The sequence below is a fragment of the Somniosus microcephalus genome, unplaced genomic scaffold (genome assembly GCF_052327205.1).
Source record: "Somniosus microcephalus isolate GS21.2 unplaced genomic scaffold, FLI_Smic_1.0 unresolved_chr7, whole genome shotgun sequence".
Classification (NCBI taxonomy): domain Eukaryota; kingdom Metazoa; phylum Chordata; class Chondrichthyes; order Squaliformes; family Somniosidae; genus Somniosus; species Somniosus microcephalus.
This window is the reverse complement of record NW_028225185.1, coordinates 3,087,017-3,101,109: the sequence shown is the minus strand read 5'-3', so window position 1 is coordinate 3,101,109 and position 14,093 is coordinate 3,087,017. Positions and strand designations below refer to the sequence as shown.

General features: G+C 52.6%; 1 protein-coding gene across 1 annotated transcript in view; it reads left to right on the top strand.

The window, feature by feature from the left end:
• LOC147086390 (secretory carrier-associated membrane protein 3-like) overlaps nucleotides 1-14,093 on the top strand; it is a 31,527-nt gene that overhangs the window by 593 nt on the left and 16,841 nt on the right. Inside the window, exon 2 of the mRNA XM_085978464.1 lies at nucleotides 13,679-13,762. Within this exon, the coding sequence (XP_085834590.1) occupies nucleotides 13,679-13,762 (84 nt within the window). The remainder of the gene's footprint in view (nucleotides 1-13,678; nucleotides 13,763-14,093) is intronic.

Below are 14,093 nucleotides of genomic sequence, written 5' to 3'. Positions count from 1 at the left end.
GGTACTGAGGGAGCGCCGCACTGTCGGAGGGGCGGTACTGAGGGAGCGCCGCACTGTCGGAGGGGCGGTACTGAGGGAGCGCCGCACTGTCGGAGGGGCGGTACTGAGGGAGCGCCGCACTGTCGGAGGGGCGGTACTGAGGGAGCGCCGCACTGTCGGAGGGGCGGTACTGAGGGAGCGCCGCACTGTCGGAGGGGCGGTACTGAGGGAGCGCCGCACTGTCGGAGGGGCGGTACTGAGGGAGCGCCGCACTGTCGGAGGGGCGGTACTGAGGGAGCGCCGCACTGTCGGAGGGGCGGTACTGAGGGAGCGCCGCACTGTCGGAGGGGCGGTACTGAGGGAGCGCCGCACTGTCGGAGGGGCGGTACTGAGGGAGCGCCGCACTGTCGGAGGGGCGGTACTGAGGGAGCGCCGCACTGTCGGAGGGGCGGTACTGAGGGAGCGCCGCACTGTCGGAGGGGCGGTACTGAGGGAGCGCCGCACTGTCGGAGGGGCGGTACTGAGGGAGCGCCGCACTGTCGGAGGGGCGGTACTGAGGGAGCGCCGCACTGTCGGAGGGGCGGTACTGAGGGAGGGCCGCACTGTCGGAGGGGCGGTACTGAGGGAGCGCCGCACTGTCGGAGGGGCGGTACTGAGGGAGCGCCGCACTGTCGGAGGGGCGGTACTGAGGGAGCGCCGCACTGTCGGAGGGGCGGTACTGAGGGAGCGCCGCACTGTCGGAGGGGCGGTACTGAGGGAGCGCCGCACTGTCGCAGGTGCCGTCTTTCGGATGAGACGTTAAACCGAGGCCCCGTCTGCCCTCTGAGGTGGATGTAAAAGATCCCACAGCCTCAATTTCGAAGAAGAGCAGGGGGGAGTTCTCCCCGGTGTCCTGGCCAATATTTATCCGTCTACCAACATCACCAGAACAGATGACCCGGTCATTATCACATCGCTGTTTGTGGGAGCTTGCTCTGCGCTAATTGGCTACCGTGTTTCCCACATTACAACAGTGACCACACTTCAGAAAGTCCTTCATTGGCTGTAAAGCGCTTTGGGACGTCCTGAGGTGGTGAAAGTCATTTTTTGAGGTGGGGTGGGCAGAAGGAAGATGCAGTTGCCATCGGGGTCAGATTGGAGCTGACAGAAAGGATCGGCCCTTCGCTGGAAATAACGGAGCACTTCAGAGGAGGACGCAGGTCGGCAACTGAGGCCAAGCATTGCAGATCAGCACTGGAAGGGGAAGACACACCGGGTTATTAGAGGGTTAAATCACGAGGACAGGTTGCACAGACTAGGCTTGTGTTCCCTCGAGTGTAGAAGGTTGAGGGGTGATCTGATGGAGGTGTTTTTTATTATTTGTTTTTATGGGATGTGGGCGTCGCTGGCAAGGCCAGCATTTATTGCCCATCCCTAGTCGCCCCGTGAGAAGGTGGTGGTGAGCCGCCGCCTTGAACCGCTGCAGTCCCGTGTGGTGAAGGTGCTCCCACAGTGCTGTTAGGGAGGGAGTTCCAGGATTTTGACCCAGCGATGATGAAGGATCGGCCGATATATTTCCAAGTCAGGATGGTGTGAGAGACTTGGAGGGGAACTTGGAGGTGGTGGTGTTCCCATGCACCTGCTGCCCTTGTCCTTCTAGGTGGTGGAGGTCGCAGGTTTGGGAGGTGCTGCCGAAGAAGCCTTGGCGAGTTGCTGCAGTGCATCTTGTAGATAAGAACATAAGAAATAGGAGCAGGAGTAGGCCAATCGGCCCCTCGAGCCTGCTCCGCCATTCAATAAGATCATGGCTGATCTGATCCTAACCGTCAATCCACTATCACAGAACCATCTCCTGAATCTAACAGAATTAGACACGAAACAGGAGCAGGATCAGGCTACACGGCCCCTGGGCCCGCTCCGCTACCCACAGGGCCATGACCAATCCGAACCTAGGCTCATGTCCAAATTCCTGTCCGCTTCCCGTAACCCTTAATTCCCTTTACTTCTGGGAAACTGTCTATTTCTGTTTTAAATTTATGTAATGATGTAGCTTCTACAGCTTTTTGGGGCAGCATATTCCATGGACCTACCACCCTCTGAGTGAAGTAGTTCCTCCTCATCTCAGTTTTGAAAGAGCAGCCCCTTATTCTAAGACTATGCCCCCTAGTTCTAGTTTCACCCATCATCTGGAACATCCTCCCTGCATCCACCCGATCCAACCCCTTCATAATCTTATATGTTTCAATAAGATCGCCTCTCATTCTTCTGAACTCCAATGAGTAGAGTCCCAATCTACTCAATCTCTCCTCATATGTCCATTCCCTCATCCCCGGGATTAACCGAGTGAACCTTCTTTGTACTGACTCGAGAGCAAGTATGTCCTTTCTTAAGTATGGACACCAAAACTGTACGCAGTATTCCAGGTGCGGTCTCACCAACACCTTGTACAACTGAAGCAATACCTCCCTATTTTTATATTCTATCCCCCTAGCAGAAAGCCAACATTCCATTGGCCTTCTTAATCACTTGCTGCACCTGCATACTAACCTTTTGAGTTTCGTGCACCAGGACCCCCAGATCCCTTTGTACTTCAGTACTTTCCAGTTTCTTGCCATTAAGATAATAACTTGCTCTACGATTTTTCCTGCCAAAGTGCATAACCTCTCACTTTCCAGTATTGTATTCCATCTGCCAAATCTCTGCCCACTTACTTAGCCTGTCTATGTCCCCTTGCAGGTTTTTTATGTCCTCCTCGCTCACTACTTTCCCTCCCATCTTAGTATCATCTGCAAACTTTGATATGTTACACTCGGTCCCCTCCTCCAAATCGTTAATATAGATTGTAAAGAGTTGGGGACCCAGCACTGACCCCTGCGGAACACCACTAGTTACTGATTGCCAGTCTGAGAATGAACCATTTATCCCAACTCTCTGCCTTCTGTTAGATAGCCAATCCTCTATCCATGCCAGAATATTACCCCCAATCCCGTGATTTTTTATCTTAAGCAATAATCTTTTGTGTGGCACCTTGTCAAATGCCTTTTGGAAGTCTAAATACACTACGTCCACTGGTTCCCCTTTATCCACCCTATATGTTACTTCCTCAAAGAACTCCAGCAAATTTGTCAAACATGACTTCCCCTTCATAAAACCATGCTGACTTTGTCCTATTAAATTATGATTATCCAAATGTCCTGTTACTGTCTCCTTAATAATGGACTCCAAAATTTTATCTACCACAGATGTTAGGCTAACCGGTCTATAGTTTCCAGCCTTCTGCCTACTGCCCTTTTTAAATAAGGGTGTTACATTAGCAGTTTTCCAGTCTGCCGGGACCTTTGCTGAGTCCAGGGAGTTTTGGAAAATTATTACCAATGCATCCACAATCCCTACCGCCACTTCCCACAAGACCCTAGGATGTAAGCCATCAGGTCCAGGTGATTTATCCGCCTTGAGTCCCATTATTTTACCGAGTACCACTTCCTTAGTGATTTTGATCGTGTTTAGCTCTTCCCCCCCCCCCCTATAGCCCCCTGTTTGTCCAGTGTTGGGATATTCTTAGTGTCTTCTACTGTAAAGACTGATATAAAATATTCATTCAGTGTTTTTGCCATCTCCATATTCCCCACCATTAATTTCCCGGTCTCATCCTCTAAGGAACCAACATTTACTTTAGCCACCCTTTTTCTTTTTATATAACTACAAAAACTCTTACTATCTGTTTTTATATTTTTTGCTAATTTACTTTCATAATCTATCTTCCCTTTCTTAATCAATCTTTTTGTTATTTTTTGCTGTCTTTTAAAGTTTTCCCAATCCTCTATCCTCCCACTAGATTTGGCTACCTTATATGCCCTTGTTTTTAGTCGAATACTATCCTTAATTTCTTTACTTAGCCACGGATGGCTGTCTTTTCTTTTACACCCTTTTCTTCTCAGTGGAATATATTTTTTTTGGAAGTTGTAAAATAACTCCTTAAATGTACACCACTGATCATGTATCGTCTTACCCTTTAATCTATTTTCCCAATCCACTCAACTCAATTCCGCTCTCGTACCTTCATAGTCTCCTTTATTCAAGCTTAGCACGCTTGTTTGAGATCCAATCTTCTCACCCTCTAATTGAATATGGAATTCAACCATGTTATGGTCACTCATTCCAAGGGGATCCTTTACTAGGACATTTTTAATTAATCCTGTCTCGTTACACAGGACCAGATCTAAGGTTGCTTGCCCCCTGGTCGGTTCAGTTACATACTGCTCAAGAAACCCATCCCTAATACACTCAATGAACTCATCCTCAAGGCAGCCCTGCCCAATTTGATTTGTCCAATTAATATGATAGTTAAAACCCCCCATAATTATAGATGTTCCCTTATTACAAGCCTCAACTATTTCCTGATTGATACTCCGTCCAACAGAGTTGCAACTGTTCGGAGGCCTATAGACTACGCCCACTAGTGTTTTTTCCCCCTTATTATTCCTTACCTCCACCCAAACTGTTTCATTGTCCTGATCTTTTGACCCAATATCATTTCTCTGTATTACAGTGATTCCTTCCTTTATTAACATAGCCACCCCACCTCCCCTTCCTTCCTGCCTGTCCTTCCTGATCGTTAAACAACCTGGTATGTTTAATTCCCAGGCATTGTCACCCTGCAGCCATGTAATGGCCACAAGATCATACCCATATGTAGTTATTTGTGCCATTAACTCGTCTATTTTGTTACGAATGCTACGTGCATTCAGATAGAGAACTTTCAAAGATGTTTTGTGACACTTAGTTCCTGCTTTTGCCCTTTTTATTACTTTACCTTTTACTCCATACCTTCTGCCCCTTCCTGACACGCTCTGGTTTTTAATTTTCCCACTGCTACCTAAGTCTATGACCTTCTCTGTTGTCATTTTTATTATTTGCTCTCTAGGAACCTCCCCCCCCCACTAGTTAGTTTAAAGCCCTCTCTACAGCCCTAGTTATATGATCCGCCAGGACTCTAGTCCCAGCACTGGCCAAGTGAAGCCCGTCCCAATGGAGCAGCTCCCTCCTGCCCCAGTACTGGTGCCAGTGTCCCAGGAAGCAAAACCCATTTCTCCCACACCAGTCTTTGAGCCACGCATTTAACTCTCTAATTTTATTTGTCCTAGCCAAATTTGCTCGTGGCTCAGGTAATAATCCAGAGATTATTACCCTTGTGGTTCTGCTTTTTAATTTGGTACACACTGCAGCCACGGTGCGCCGGTGGTGGAGGGAGTGAATGTTTAAGGTGGTGGATGGGGTGCCAATCAAGCGGGCTGCTTTGTCTTGGATGTTTTTAAATGATTTAAAAGGTTTGATAGGTAGGATATAGAAACAATTAAATGGGTGGGTGGTGTCCATGAGAGGGGAGCATGTACATGAGCTGTGGGAGGAGATTAAATGATTGCCTGTGATAGGTTAGAGTGGTGTCTTCTCTGAGGCAGTCCCTCGGAACCGAGGATGACTTGCTTCCACATTAGAAATGAGTTCTCAGGTGACTGATGAGTCCAATGCGGGACCTACAGTCTCTGTCACAGGTGGGGCAGACGGTGGTTGAAGGGGTGGGTGGGTGGGGTGCTTGGGTCGACGTGCGCTCCTTCCGCTGTTTGTGCTTGGCTTCTGCTTGCTCCCGGTGAAGAGACTCGAGGTGTTCGGCGCCTTCCCAGATACTTCTCCTCCACTTTGTGCAGTCTTGGGCCAGGGAGGGAATCCGCCTGCTTCACGACGACATGCAAGCCGTGATCCTGACCAACGGATCCACCACAGACCCAATTCACGTACGGACCGGGGTCAAGCAAGGCTATGTCATCGCACCAACGCTCTTAATCTTCCTGGCTGCAATGCTCCATCTCACCCTCAGTAAGCTCCCCGCTGGAGTGGAGCTAATCTACAGAACAAATGATCAAAATCCATGACGAGGCCACTTCTCATACCTCAGGAGCCTACTGTCAACAAGGGTAGACGTCGATGATGAAGTCCAACACTGCCTTCAGTGTGCCAGTGCAGCCTTCGGTCGCCTAAGGAAGAGAGTGTTTGAAGACCAAGACCTCAAACCCAGCACCAAGCTCATGGTCTACAGAGCAGTAGTGATACCTGCCCTGCTGTATGCCTCAGAGACATGGACCATGTACAGCAGGCACCTCAAAGCACTGGAGAGGTACCACCAACGCTGCCTCCGCAAGATCCATTGGCAGGATAGGCGCACCAACGTCCGTGTTCTCGCTCAGGCCAACCTCTCCAGCATCGAAGCTTTGACCACGCTCGATCAGCTCCGATGGACGGACCACATCGTCCGCAAGCCCGATACGAGACTCCCAAAACAAGCGCTCTACTCGGAGCTCCGACACGGCAAGAGAGCCTCAGGCGGGCAGAGGAAATGCTTCAAGGACACCCTCAAAGCCTCCTTGGAAAAAGTCTAACATCCCCACCGACACCTGGGAATCCCTGGCTGTGGGATGAGAGATGGGCTGTGGGAGGAGGTTAAATGATAGGGTAGAGTCCATGATAGGGGAGAGTGTACATGGGCTGTGAGCGGAGTGGGGTAATGGTCGAATATCCTTTGGTTTTTTTATAATCGAAGCTATAGGGAGTACAATTTTGGAGTTTGCAGATAACACGAAACGTAATAAATAATGAGGATAGTAGCAGACTTCAGGAGGACATAGACTGGTGAAATGGACAGACAGGTGGCAGATGCAGTTTAATGCGGATAAGTGTGAAGTCATGCACTTTGGGAGACACCACATGGAGAGGCAGTATGATCTAAATGGTCCTATTTTGAGGGCTGTACATGAGAGGGACCTGGGGGTGCATATTCACAAATCCTTGAAGGTGGCAGGGCAAGCTGATGAGGTGGTTCAGAAAGTGTGTGGGATACGCGGCTTTGTAAATAGGGCATTGAATACAAAAACGAGGAAGTCGTGCTAAACCTTTACAAATCACCGCTTCGGCCTCAGCCGGAGTACTGGGTCCAATTCTGGGCACTGCACTTCAGGAAGGATGTCGAGGCCTTGGAGAGGGGGCAGAGGAGGTTGACCGGGATGCTGCCAGGGATGAGGGACTTCAGTTGTGTGGAGAGATTGGGAGAAGCTGGGATCGTTCTCCTGAGAGCAGAGAAGGTCAGTGGAAGATTTAATAGAGGTGTTCAAAACGATGAGGGGGTTGCATAGAGCAAGTAGAGAGAAACTGTTTATTATATATATATTAATGATCTAGACGAGGGAACTAGATGTAATATCTCCAAGTTTGCAGATGACACAAAGCTGGGTGGGCGTGTGTGCTGTGAGGAGGATGCCGAGAAACTCCAGTATGATTTGGACAGGTTGGGTGATTGGGCAGATGCATGGCAGATGCAGTATAATGTGGATAAATGCGAGGTTATCCACTTTGGTGGCAAAAACAGGAAGGCAGATTATTATCTGAACGGCAATAGATTGGGAGAAGGGGAGGTGCAACGAGACCTGGGTGTCCTTGTGCACCAGTAGCTGAAGGTAAGCATGCAGGTAGCAGGCGGTTAAGAAGGCAAATGGTATGTTGGCCTTCGTAGCGAGAGGATTCGAGTACAGGAGCAAGGATGTCTTGCTGCAGTTGTACAGGGCCTTGGTGAGACCACACCTTGAGTATTGTGTGCAGTTTTGGTCGCCTTATCTGAGGAAGGATGTTCTTGCCATGGAGGGAGTGCAGCGAAGATTCACCAGGCTGATACCTGGGATGGCAGGAATGACGTATGAGGAGAGATTGGGTCGATTGGGCTTGTACTCGCTGGAGTTTAGAAGAATGAGAGGGGATCTCATTGAAACTTATAAAATTCTAACAGGACTAGACAGACTAGATGCTGGAAGGATGTTGCCGATGGCCGGGGAGTCCAGAACCAGGGGTCACAGTCTAAGGATAAGGGGTAAGCCATTTAGGACAGAGATGAGGAGGAATTTCTTCACCCAGAGAGTGGTGAACCTGTGGAATTCTCTACCACAGAAGACAGTGGAGGCCAATTCATTAAGTATATTCAAGAAGGAGTTGGATATATTTCTTAAGGCTAAAGGGATCAAGGGATATGGGGAGAAAGCAGGGACAGGGTACTGAATTTGGATGATCAGCCATGATCGCATTGAATGGCGGAGCAGGCTCGAGGGGCCAAATGGCCTACTCCTGCTCCTATCGTCTATGTTTCCTCTGGCAAGTGGGTCGATAACCAGAGGACACAGATTTAAAATATTTGGCAAAAGATCTCGAGGGGAAATGAGATTTTTTTCACACAGAGGACTGTTCTGATCTGAACGCACTGCCTGCGAGGGCGGTGGAAGCAGATTCGAGGAGTTTTCGAAAGGCCATTGAACATGTTGTTGAAGAGGACTAATTTGCAGGGTTAAGGGGGGAAAAAGCTGGGGTGTGGGACTGAATTGGAGAGTTCTTTCAAAGAGCCGGCCCAGGAACAGTGGGCCGAATGGCCTCCTCCTGTGCTGTAAGATTCTGAGGCTGAAAGCTGGTGGATTTGGAATGTTCTCGATAGGGTGATGGAGCCACAGTGTGGATCAGTGACCGAGCCGCTGTACCCTTCCCACTGTGGGCCCCTGTTCTCGGTTGATCCCTGGGGGGGCGGGGGGGCGGGGGGGGGAGTGGAGCAGAGAAAGTGCTGACATTGGGGTGGGGGGGCTGGGGGGGGCGGGGGCGGGAAGCTCGGGCAGTTCCGGACCGCTCCGTTATCGTGCAGTGTTTGTGGCTTGTTAGAGAGATGTGGCGATATTTCCCCCCCCCCCCCCCCCCCCCCCCAGCAACGTGAACCTGTGGCATTCATGCATGGCAGCATCTTCAAACTGTTTGCCTGGAGAAAGTGCTGCTATTGAGAGGTTATGCTTCAACTGTATCCACAGCTGGAGTACTGCGTGCAGTTCTGGTCACCACATTACAGGAAGGGTGTGATTGCACTAGAGGGGGTTGCAGAGGAGATTTACGAGGATGTTGACAAGGCTGGGGAATTTCAGCGATGAGGAAAGATTGGATCGGCTGGGGTTGTTTTCTTTGGAACAGAGGAGGCTGAGGGGAGATTTAATTGAGGTGTCTAAAATTATGAGGGGAACTCGATAGAGTGGATAGGAAGGACTGATTTCCCTTAGCAGAGATCTCAGTAACCAGGGGGCAGAGATTGAAAGTCATTGGTCAGAGGTTTAGAGGGGAGTTGAGATGAAGTTTTTTCACCCAGAGGGTGGTGGGGGTCTGGAACTCACTGCCTGAAAGGGTGGTCGAGGCAGAAACCCTCATCACATTTAAAAAGTACTTGGATGTGCACCTGAAGCGCCGGAAACGACAGGGCTACGGACCGAGAGCTGGAAAGTGGGATAAGGCTGGATCGCTCTTTGTCGGCCGGCACGGACAAGATGGGCCGAATGGCCGCCTCCTGTGCCGTGAATTTCTATGATTCTAAGAGGTTAAAACTGGTTGTTGAAACAGCAGTGTGCGAGGAACATCCTGTCTCGTGATCTCAGTTCTCAGAAGTTATTGACAAAAGTTCTTGTAGGTATTAAATCAAACAGCTCACAAGATCCCTCTCTAAACCAGGGGTCACTGGACAGTGATCAGGAGCAGGAACCCTGGCTGATTTCCCCTCTCTCTAACCCAGGGGTCACTGGACAGTGATCAGGAGCAGGAACCCTGGCTGATTTCCCCTCTCTCTAACCCAGGGGTCACTGTACAGTGATCAGGAGCAGGAACCCTGGCTGATTTCCCCTCTTTCTAACCCAGGGGTCACTGGACAGTGATCAGGAGCAGGAATCTGGCTGATTTCCCCTCTCTCTAACCCAGGGGTCACTGGGCAGTGATCAGGAGCAGGAACCCTGGCTGATTTCCCCTCTCTCTAACCCAGGGGTCACTGGACAGTGATCAGGAGCAGGAACCCTGGCTGATTTCCCCTCTCTCTAACCCAGGGGTCACAGGACAGTGATCAGGAGCAGGAACCCTGGCTGATTTCCCCTCTCTCTAACCCAGGGGTCACTGGACAGTGATCAGGAGCAGGAACCCTGGCTGATTTCCTCCCTCTCTAACCCAGGGGTCACAGGACAGTGATCAGGAGCAGGAACCCTGGCTGATTTCCCTTCTCTCTAACCCAGGGGTCACAGGACAGTGATCAGCAGCAGGAACCCTGGCTGATTTCCCCTCACTCTAACCCGGGGGTCACTGGACAGTGATCAGGAGCAGGAACCCTGGCTGATTTCCCCTCTCTCTAACCCAGGGGTCACTGGACAGTGATCAGGAGCAGGAACCCTGGCTGATTTCCCCTCACTCTAACCCAGGGGTCACTGGACAGTGATCAGGAGCAGGAACCCTGGCTGATTTCCTCTCTCTCTAACCCAGGGGTCACTGGACAGTGATCAGGAGCAGGAACCCTGGCTGATTTCCCCTCTCTCTAACCCAGGGGTCACTGGACAGTGATCAGGAGCAGGAACCCTGGCTGATTTCCCCTCTCTCTAACCCAGGGGTCACTGGACAGTGATCAGGAGCAGGAACCCTGGCTGATTTCCTCTCTCTCTAACCCAGGGGTCACTGGACAGTGATCAGGAGCAGGAACCCTGGCTGATTTCCCCTCTCTCTAACCCAGGGTCACTGGGCAGTGATCAGGAGCAGGAACCCTGGCTGATTTCCCCTCACTCTAACCCAGGGGTCACTGGACAGTGATCAGGAGCAGGAACCCTGGCTGATTTCCCCTCTCTCTCTAACCCAGGGGTCACTGGACAGTGATCAGGAGCAGGAACCCTGGCTGATTTCCCCTCTAACCCAGGAGTCACTGGACAGTGATCAGGAGCAGGAACCCTGGCTGATTTCCCCTCTCTCTAACCCAGGGGTCACTGGACAGTGATCAGGAGCAGGAACCCTGGCTGATTTCCCCTCTCTCTAACTCTGGGTACTGGCACAGGCCAAGGTGTAAGCCTGGGATACGGTTGGTCTGTGCTGACCCAGGCAGTGCAGACACTCACTGAGTCATTTAGATACTGGCCAGCAACAGCCCATAGCCTGAGGAGAAAGCGAGAGTTGCAATTTCCTGCAGTCCTTCAGGAAGTCGATCACAGGCTCTCTGAGGTTCTGTGTAATGATGGATGAGTCAGTGTTGTGGCCTGGCTCACAGACACTCACTGTATCAGCAGTTATTCATGTCTCCAAAGATCTGGGGTTTTCGGCATCCTCCTCAGTGCAAGATCCCGGCTGCCGGGTGAACGGGTAAAGCTCATGGACGCAGCATCCCAAAGGAGCTCGGGGTGTGGCAAGGTGAGGCAGTGTTATCAATACAGGGGTAATGCACTACTTATTCTTTGGATTTACTCTCTACACTGTCCCATCAAAGACTCCCAGGGCAGGTACAGCACGGGATAGATACAGAGTAAAGCTCCCTCTACACTGTCCCATCAAACACTCCCAGGGCAGGTACAGCACGGGTTAGATACAGAGTAAAGCTCCCTCTACACTGTCCCATCAAACACTCCCAGGGCAGGTACAGCACGGGTTAGATACAGAGTAAAGCTCCCTCTACACTGTCCCATCAAACACTCCCAGGGCAGGTACAGCACGGGTTAGATACAGAGTAAAGCTCCCTCTACACTGTCCCATCAAACACTCCCAGGGCAGGTACAGCACGGGTTAGATACAGAGTAAAGCTCCCTCTACACTGTCCCATCAAACACTCCCAGGGCAGGTACAGCACGGCTTAGATACAGAGTAAAGCTCCCTCTACACTGTCCCATCAAACACTCCCAGGGCAGGTACAGCACAGGTTAGATACAGAGTAAAGCTCCCTCTACACTGTCCCATCAAACACTCCCAGGGCAGGTACAGCACGGGGTTAGATACAGAGTAAAGCTCCCTCTACACTGTCCCATCAAACACTCCCAGGGCAGGTACAGCACGGGTTAGATACAGAGTAAAGCTCCCTCTACACTGTCCCATCAAACACTCCCAGGGCAGGTACAGCACGGGTTAGATACAGAGTAAAGCTCCCTCTACACTGTCCCATCAAACACTACCAGGGCAGGTGCAGCACGGGTTAGATACAGAGTAAAGCTCCCTCTACACTGTCCCATCAAACACTCCCAGGGCAGGTACAGCACGGGTTAGATACAGAGTAAAGCTCCCTCTACACTGTCCCATCAAACACTCCCAGGGCAGGTACAGCACGGGTTAGATACAGAGTAAAGCTCCCTCTACACTGTCCCATCAAACACTCCCAGGGCAGGTACAGCATGGATTAGATACAGAGTAAAGCTCCCTCTACACTGTCCCATCAAACACTCCCAGGGCAGGTACAGCACGGGTTAGATACAGAGTAAAGCTCCCTCTACACTGTCCCATCAAACACTCCCAGGGCAGGTACAGCACGGGATTAGGTACAGAGTAAAGCTCCCTCTACACTGTCCCATCAAACACTCCCAGGGCAGGTACAGCACAGGTTAGATACAGAGTAAAGCTCCCTCTACAGAAGGACCCTGACACCCAGTGAGATGAGATGCCTATCTCGTCAGTCTGGGTTAGCTCAGAGCGAGGGAAAGGTCAGTGTCTGAACCAGCAGCCCGCCCTGTCTGAGTGGATTCGATGGTCAGTTTGATTCTGGCTGTGCGTCCTGTGTACAGCAGGAGTTGAGCGAAGTTCCTGCCTGTCGACTGAATTGGCCGATCACCGGGGGACCGCCACTTCACCCCCACGCTGGCTTCCGTTTCTTGTTCATCGAGAAGTGAAGAATGGAGATTGACAAGCCACAATTCCCCCGGGGACCTTCCACCAGCCCCATCTGGCGACAGAGGCCCAGTTAGTACTGAGCTCAGCTGGGCGCGAGTGCTGCCGATTGCAATGTCTGTTCAAGTGGCCTACTTGATGCGCGAGGGTGCGGGGGCCGTGGCTCGATGCACACAGTGCGACGGGTGCGTGAGGCGTAGGCCCAGGGCAGCAGCTCGGCTGCAAGCGGGAGCGAGGGTGCGGTAAATTGCGCAGCATCAAGCGGGGCGGTGTGCGCCGTTCGCTGGGAGCGTGGGCCGTTCGCTGGTGGCGCGGGCGGTTCGCTGGTGGCGCGGGCGGTTCGCTGGTGGCGCGGGCGGTTCGCTGGTGGCGCGGGCCGTTCGCTGGTGGCGCGGGCCGTTCGCTGGTGGCGCGGGCCGTTCGCTGGTGGCGCGGGCCGTTCGCTGGGGGCGCGGGCCGTTCGCTGGGGGCGCGGGCGGTTCGCTGGTGGCGCGGGCGGTTCGCTGGGGGCGCGGGCGGTTCGCTGGGGGCGGTGTGCACCGTTCGCTGGGGGTGCGGGCGGTTCGCTGGGGGCGCGGGCCGTTCGCTGGTGGTGCGGGCGGTTCGCTGGGGGTGGTGTGGGCCGTTCGCTGGGGGTGCGGGCGGTTCGCTGGGGGTGCGGGCGGTTCGCTGGGGGCGCGGGCGGTTCGCTGGGGGCGCGGGCGGTTCGCTGGGGGCGCGGGCCGTTCGCTGGGGGCGCGGGCCGTTCGCTGGGGGCGCGGGCCGTTCGCTGGGGGCGGTGTGCACAGTTCGCTGGGGGTGCGGGCGGTTCGCTGGGGGCGCGGGCGGTTCGCTGGGGGTGGCGCGGGCGGTTCGCTGGGGGCGCGGGCGGTTCGCGCTTTTCACTGGGGTGCAGGAACGACGGGAGCTGGTGTTGGGTCGAGCCGTTCTTTGCTGCCTGTCCGTCGCTTTAGTCCGTTCACTAACTGCCGCGTATGTTGTCTGCTTACAGGATCCGGCAGTGATTGAGCACAGCACCGACCATCAGCAGCCCGACCTGGGCCAGCTTTACAACCCCTTCGAGGGAAACAAAGCGGTGAGTGGGGCAGGGAGGCCTCTTGTAATCTAACCACGGATATTACCCACTGATACTGCCCTTCATGAGTGAGAGACACGCCCAGTGCTACTTACCGAGACCCATTCGGAGCGTAAAATACCGAACCCCTCGATTAGATTCCAGCCTGTAACTCACTCCCGGGTATCTGTTATTCTATATATAAACCCCTGAACCCCTCGATTAGATTCCAGCCTGTAACTCACTCCCGGGTATCTGTTATTCTATATATAAACCCACCGAACCCCTCGATTAGATTCCAGCCTGTAACTCACTCCCGGGTATCTGTTATTCTATATATAAACCCCCCGAA